Source organism: Sorghum bicolor, chromosome 9, assembly GCF_000003195.3.
Source record: "Sorghum bicolor cultivar BTx623 chromosome 9, Sorghum_bicolor_NCBIv3, whole genome shotgun sequence".
NCBI lineage: Eukaryota > Viridiplantae > Streptophyta > Magnoliopsida > Poales > Poaceae > Sorghum > Sorghum bicolor.
The window spans coordinates 48468639-48476735 of record NC_012878.2 but is presented as its reverse complement, the minus strand read 5'-3'; the positions used below and the strand labels follow the sequence as shown (position 1 = coordinate 48476735).

Here is an 8097-nt window from a genome sequence, read left to right as displayed (position 1 = left end):
ACCTAAACGATTTTAATTTAAAAACTTCTCAACTGCAAAGTTGTAGATCATGTTGCTACCTACAATTTTGATATAAAGTTTATCTTCATTTGAGTTCATATGAAAAAGTTATGAATTATTTTTCAATATAAAGTTTTTAGATTCATCCTGTTTTGACCCAGATAAGACTTAAAAACAAGTTTAGGGACCGGGATGACACAACTGAACAAGTTTGAGGACCTATATGAGATATTTTTAAGTTTAGGGACCAGGATGACACAACCGAACAAGTTTAGGTACCTAAACGGTCATTTTGCGAGTTTAAAGACCGGGATGACACATACGAACAAGTTTAGGGACCGCTGATGGACTTTACTCTATTAATATTGCATGACATAAAACGAAACGGTTGGCAAGAAAAGCAATATTTTAGTTATTTATATACACACAATCTGACCACCGTGGTCTTATTTAGTTCCTAAAAAAATTTGCAGAATTTTTTAAATTCCAAATTATATCGAATCTTGCGGCACATGTATGTGGCATTAAATATAAATTGAAAAATAACTAATTGTATAATTTTTCTATAATTTACGAGACGAATTTATTTAGCCTAGTTAGTTTATAAGGGCACTCACAATACAGACTCTATCATAGAGTCTAAAGTTATTTATTACCTCGAACAATATGGACTTAACAGTCTAAGGGCACTCCCAATGCAGAAATCATCGTGGTTTCTATAGACATTAATTATAGTGCCACCTAAGCATTTTGCTGATATGGCAAGAGAGTTATTGAAAAGAGAGAGAAAAAATCATAAAAACTGGGTCTAAGTTAGAAACCATGTCTAAAAATCCAAGACATGAAGTAATATAATTGGTTAAGAATGAAGAGAGAATGAATGTGATTGGATAAAAAAATATTCTATAGAAACTATCCATTAGGATCATAGTTTCTATATATAGTGTCTATAAAAATTAATACGTTTCTAGCATTAGAAGTGCCCTAAATAAGATTTGGAGTCTTATTTTTTCTACCTCTTTCTTCAATAAATATATGCTGCTACATCAACAAAATACCATAAATAATAGTATGTAATTAATTGTTTTGAACTCTGTCATAAGTCTTGCTGTTCTAATTTGACCATATTTATCGAATGCAAAAGAAAGTGCCACCGTGACAGATTCACCGTAAAAGGCCTTTTGCCGCCTCATGGCTCCGTAGACAAAACATTCACTGACCCAAAATCCGACCGTTGCCTGCCTTTTTGCGTCTTCTCTCTCTCGCCGCCCCAAAATCCTTCCTCAGAGATACTCCCGGCCGACAACTCCCGCGCGTGCCGATCCCTGGCGAAATAGCGAGCGCAACCGCCACCGAGAGGTCGTCCCTTCTCTTCCAGTCCGCGTCCTCCTTGCTGCTGCGTCCCGGAGCGGAGTTGAGTCGAGATACAACCGGCCGATTGATTTCTCTCCTGCGTTGGTAAACCCTACCGTTTCTTGGCTTGCATCGATTCGACTTTGCACTGATTTCTTTTCGCCCTCCCCTTGCTATGATGTGCGCAACCAAATCGAAACCCTAAGGCTGCCGCGATGTCCCGTCTCGTTCTTAATTCATGTAACCGCGCACTTTAGGGATTGGGATGCCTCGTTTGGGGATCCGTTCGCTCTTATTCACTGTTGCTACGTGGTAGATATTCCGTCCATTTATCTCGTTTCTTGTTTTGCTGAAGGATTCTAGTTGCGTCCTGTATCTTCTAATCCTATGACAGTTAGGGAAGCCAAAAGGAAATCCTTCCGTTGTTAGTTTGTTATAGGCTGTTTATGCAAAGTTTCAGGGTGATATTGCCTGATTTCTAGACGAGATGTGCGTTTTGATGTTCTTGGGCTAGAGTTTCAACTAATCTAGACTAGAGGCTGGCGCTGGTCCAAGCGCTTTGATGATAACCCTCAAGGCTTCCCCATGAGAATTGCTATTATATAGTCTTAAGATTGCTCTGCCACCAGCTGTATAACTTTGCTGCATCAAATTTTAGAATCTATCTCTATAAGAATTTCAGAATCTATCTCTGTAAGAATTTCAGAATCTATCTCTGTAAGACGTAATGCAACTCTGCAGCATTTGTGCTTTTCCCGTTAGTTAATTCGGTTGAAATGTTTAGTCTGTCTTAAATTAGCATCTGCTTAGCACATTTCGAAATCCTTTTCAGTTTCTGTACATCTTAATAGTGTAGGGACGTTGTTGTTTAGTATTTCTATATTCTGAGTATCTCCCCCTTACCAATCAATTGATCTCCAGTCAGGTTTTCATCGAGGTAGAGAAAGATACCTTTCTGTCCGGTCATGGCTTTGCCAGCTGCAGCAGCTGTTTTTCTTGATGAGAACATGCAGATACATAAAGGTGAGATTGTTTTCCCTGGAAACTGTTTTGTGACTAGTAAGTTTCATGAAAAATATAACCAACGTGTTCGATCCACATGTTCAGAAAACAGGGTTGATGCACCAAGTGCCAAACCACTGAAATCATCAGCAAAACCTGAGAGGAAGGCTCTTCAGGATGTGTCTAACATTCGTAAAGGCACTGCTTTAAAGAACAGATCCACCATCAAAGAGAGGTCCACCTTGAAAGAAAGGCCTGCACTTCACGATGTGTCTAACAACCTCAAAGAGAGGTCCATCCTGAAAGAGAGGCATCCTCTTCGGGATGTGTCTAACACCCACTACGAGAGGTCCATCCTGAAAGAGAAGTCTGCTCTGCGTAGCCATGAAACGATTAAGAACCCAGTGAATATTTTTGCTGATGATGAAGAGACCAAAAGGTGTCATGAATGGGCTAAGGATGGGATTGAGGGCACTCACTTCACTGGAAATGATATTCAGAAGTTGGATAAAGATGCGCAAGACAAACGTAAGAGTCAAAGTCTGACAATTACTTCTTTAATATGTGGGTGGTATATTTTTTAGCTGCGTATGGCTAATCATGCATTTGATATAGGTGTCAAGAAGAAAGTGGCGAAAGTTATATCAGCATTGCATGGCTGGTCGCATGAGGTATTTGATCCTGTGATGTTTCCAGCTGCGGTATGTGACCCACAGTACAGTAATTCACAGTTAATTCAGGCTGTCTGTAAGGTCCAAGTACTTTTCCAGAGATTTAGACGATAAATCGGTATTACTTTTGAAATAGTCATGTCTTTTTCTATAAGACCATGACGTTCAAATTCAAACCAGGCAAACAAAACTTATTATTCTTAAATAGGAAATTGGAAAAGTATATCTTCTTGCTATTTGGTTGCTTAGTTTGCCTAAGTGATGCAGATATGCAATGGTTCTTAGACGGCTAGAGTTGTAGGTTAGCCAGTAAAATCATTTATCATGTAGCTTTCCAGTGCCAACATAGTGTGTTATATAATACTTTGGCCTAATATGTTCCGTTAGCCATAAGCAACGAAGAAGAACTTGTGGCGATAAATTTCACTTGTTCCGCACTTATGCTAGCTTACGTTGGTTGATAAATTGATTAGAAGAGCTTAATTTTGATGGTTCATCCATGTCTACCATGAGCTATATCATGTATTTTGTCATGTAAGGTTATATATTGCATGGACTGACAAGCTTGATATTGTTGCCGGTAATATTTATTTTGACAATATAGCTTGTGAGATTCAGAAATGGGCACTTGCAGCATTTGTTTATCAAGAAGCATATTCTGAACTGTATAATGTCTTTGAATGTAATTACCCTATTTCTAGATGTTGGAATTTTTTCGTTGCCAGTAGTAGTACTAAAACATACTGCTTATCTATGGATATGTATTGCATCACAAGATATGGACATCTTGTCCCGGTTTAGATTTTTCATTTTATGTCACCAAATAATATCTTGTGGCATCAGAAGAAGTCCTGCACATCTGACTTGTCATTTGGTTATTTGGTATGACAGTGCTGCTAGTACCTACTACAGTTGGTATAATTTTGTTTTTTGGGGTCCTGGTCTGTTTTCTCTAAATGTTGCCCTGTAAGGGAAAACCCTGTCCTCCATCAGCTCAATGGCCACGCTGATATAGTGATAGGTACCATCAATAGAAGTTCAATTGTGTCTATAATCATGTCACATGTCAACAACATTTCTGGTTTATTTTCTTTCTCTAAGAGCATTGAAACAATTGTCGCACTGGTTGTACTATGTTTCTTTACCTTTTTTGTTTTTTATTTATGACCAATGATGACCTCTATGTCCTCAGTGTATTTTTGTGGTTGTGTTGACACATACAAAATGATCAGTAACTGTTTAAAGTTTAAACTTCTGTATAAATCATATGATTTATTCTTGCTGTATATAGCTCCATTTGTTTATACGCTGTCTGATTCATTTGAATTCTAAACTTTTAAGCAAGTGATCAGCACAAGTGGAAGCATAATATCCCACAAAACAGCATTTCTTGACTTCTCCATTTTTCTCTACTCACACTTAAACAAAAAATGTGCTATAATCTCTCTCTTTATGATTTAGGAGGGTCCCAAGCTTTCTGAAGAACCAAAAGAGCTGGAGCTGGAACCAGAGATTCTTCCAGACATCACTTGGTGTCTCTCTACCTCAGGCAAGAGGGATGATGCACCAAGGGCCAAACCACTGAAGTCCTTACTGAAGCCTAAGCTTCAAGGACGGAAGGCTCTTCAGGATTTATCTAACACCCTAAAAGAGCGGAAGGGTCTTCAGGATTTGTCCAACACTGTCAAAGGGAAACCTGCTCTGCGCAGCCATGAAGCTGTGAAGAACCCAGTGAAAATATTCACTGTTGAAGAGACCAAAAAATGTCATGAATGGGCTAATGATATGTCGGAGGGCGCTCACTTCACAGGAAATGATCCTCAGAAGCTGGATAAGGATGTGCAAGACAAACGTAAGAATCTAAGTCTTGTGATTCCTCTTTGGTTTCTTCAGTAAGCACATGGTTTCTTCTTCTCTTCGAGATGTTTCAGTTTACTTGCAGTAATGTAACATACACTTCCCCATGCAGGTGACAAAGCACAGCTGGTTGAAGATTCTCCTACTGATGATGAGCTTGACGACTACCCATTTCTGGAGCTTGACGACTACCCATTTCTGGACAACAATCCTGTTAAGTTTGAGCTGAAAGATGAGCCAGTGATTTCAGATATTGGAGCAAAGTGAAGAATCTATGCCCAACGAAACTGAAAGCTCTGCCTGTGCTATCGTTTATGCTGCTAGTTCTGTAGCAATCTATGTAGTATGAAGTTTAGTACGTGTTGCTTGTTCTGTAGCAAACTATGTAGTTTGAGCTGAAAGATGAGTCAGTGCCCCCAACAGGTCTCCTGAAACATCCTCCGCAAGTGATATTGTCTGGTTGATGTCCTGAATCAGCTAATAATTGCATGAGTATCCGTTGATGCACAATAGAAAGTACAGATTAGTTATGCTAATCTTTTGCAGTTCAGAGCAAATGTTTTTTACTAGCCTTTTGGAGTTTTGGGGGTTATATATTTTTTAAAAAGTAAAATATCCATTAGTTATCTGTCCGTGTTATGCAGGCTTCTTTCAAGTGCAATTGTGCACATGAAAGAAGTTTGACCTCGTAATTGCAGGGGCAAGATGCTCAGATTTGAAAATGAGGTCGTATCTAAAGGCCAGTTCGGATGTACATGGCTATTTAAGTTAGGGCTAAAAATTAATTTAAATTAGCCGTCATTGGCTAGCTAGTCAGCTAACAACTAGTTGAAGACTAAAACATTAACCCACCCAAACAGATGAACTAGAGCTAATTTAAGCTGTGAGTTCTGTGGTCAAGGTATTGAGGAAACCAGCAACCATCTCTTTCTCAGTTGCCCCTTTGCACTTCAGTGCTGGGGTATGATTAATTTAATTACACCAGATACAGACTCAATCTTTCAAGGATGTGATGCTTTCAAAACCCAGCTGAACTCACAGTTTTTTATGATTGCTTTCATCCTGGTGGCTTGGACAATTTGGACAGCAAGGAACAGTATGATCTTCAATAATACTCAGATGACCCTCTTGGATTGCAAAGTTTTTTTGCTAAAAGAAATCAAGCTTGTTCGGTGGAGAGTCAAGCCCAGCCTATCTGTTCAGTTTGACCAATGGATTCAGAACTTAGTTCCTCCTCTTCCTCTTTAGTTGCTGTTTTAGAGTTAATTTTCTTTCTCTCCTTCTATGTTTCCTAGATGTCTCCTCTACCCCCCTTTAGCAGTTCATGGACTGCCCTCCTTCTGTAATTTGTAATTTTAACTCTGTTTTTTTAATTAGTAATAAATCTCTGTAGGGGCCTAGGCCCCTCCAGTTTCTTCAAAAAAATTTAAGCTAGCCCATAGTATCCAAATAGGCCCTAAGAGTATTTCTCTGCAGTCATATATTTATATGTACTACACATGGACATATTCATATGTGGTCTTTTTGGATACACATGGCTAATTGGCTAGTTACTAACTGATGGGGCTAAAAGTTAGTCCAAACTAACTATGGTTGGCTACCAACTAGTTGAACACTAGACCCCCAAAAAAACCTATATATTATCCCTCCTGTTTACAGGCACTGGAGCTAATTTTGACTAATTTTAGCTAGCTAGTAATTAACATTTGTATCAAACAGACCTATAGTCAAGATCCATTTGGAGTGAGAGATTGTGAAGCCAGATGTTTCGGTTGATTGCTTGATTCGGTGAGCTGCAAAGAAATACTGGAGACCCATTTGGATCAGATTCATATTGCTCTTCGTGAGTCATCCACTGGGCGTATCGTCGTGCTCACGGCCAAAACCAAACACAAACAACAGGAGACCCCAACCGCAATGCGCGTACGCTTTTAGGAGTACAAGAGAACGGAGCTACGTGATTCGGCCCAAAAGTCCACCACTGCCCTCGACCAGCTCCACAACACTCGAGCTATGTACTTGCCCTTATGTGTTACCGTTACATATGTTTGCTTCCCACTGTTTGTACTTTGTAATCGGTATTATCAGAGATCCTATTACTATTTCTAGATAAAGATTGAACCTCGACGACTACCGTGGTATCCGATTTCATTTCCTTTGTGTTACCATTCACTGAACCAAACACCATATTAGCTTTTTAGGTTCTTTACGATGAAGTCAACTCAGTCTAGACACTATTAGGGTTAATTATTCTTTCAGATATCAATCTCAAGATGTATCAACACAACCTCTTAGATGTTTTCGTAGGGACGAGATGTATACATGCTTTTATATAGGTGAATATGGTGTTTATGGGTGCCTTTGGTTGGTCTTTTGAGGTTGCCTTTTCTTTAAAAAAAACAAAAGTCAAACAAAGGGTGGAAACCAGAAGTTGGTTTTTCAGAAATAGTCACTTTTTGACAGTACAACTTTGAGCAATACAGTTTTGAAAGCACCTTAGATACTACTTGGCTTCTGCCTTTTGAAATGGTAAAAATAGAGAGTTGTTTCACGGAAAACAGAGATAAGAGGTAAGTTTTATACTTGTTTGAACCAAATAAATTACAACTTTTTATAGCCCACAATTTACAACAGCTTTTTCACAATCCACACAACTCACAATAACTAAGTTTGACTAAATTTATAAAAAAAAGAGCACCAAGATTTAAGACACCAAATTAGTATTATCAGATACACTATAAACAATACTTCATAATATACTCATTTAGTGTCACAAATTTTTATACTTTTCCTATAAATTTAGTTAAATTTATAAAAATTGATTTAAGAAAATTTTAGAAATTAATTTATTTAGGAATGAAGGGCATAGGATGAATTCACCCTATTTGGATTAAGAAAAATGAGGATGAGGTGAAGCAATCAGAATGAGTTTCAAACTCTATAATATAAGCACTGAGAACTATCAGTAATGTTCTCATAAATGTTATCAACTTGGAAGGGAGAAAAACTTATATATCACAATTTAGATCCATTTATCCTTAATATAACCTAAAATTGTGTTTTTTATATTAGTTACAGAGATAGAGGTATTATCAATTTTCCATACATTATCTGCAATCTGACCTTGCCATATTTTAGTATACTGCTTTATTCTACCAAGAACCAGATGACACTAACATTTTGAGGTACATGCTATACTTGCATGCTTATAAAA

The 8097-nt window shown here is 38.0% G+C and overlaps 1 protein-coding gene across 2 annotated transcripts; it reads left to right on the top strand.

Annotated features, from left to right (window-relative positions):
- On the top strand, nt 1214–5440 carry LOC8085104. 2 transcript variants are annotated; one of them, XM_021447175.1, is made up of 6 exons: nt 1214–1458; nt 2279–2376; nt 2461–2883; nt 2971–3056; nt 4488–4878; nt 4996–5440. In XM_021447175.1, the coding sequence occupies exons 2-6, from the start codon at nt 2319–2321 to the stop codon at nt 5148–5150; spliced, it is 1113 nt and encodes a 370-aa protein (XP_021302850.1). In that variant the 5' UTR covers nt 1214–1458; nt 2279–2318; the 3' UTR covers nt 5151–5440. The 2 variants fall into 2 exon arrangements, with proteins under 2 accessions (XP_021302850.1, XP_021302849.1); XM_021447174.1 differs by having other exon boundaries at nt 2275–2376.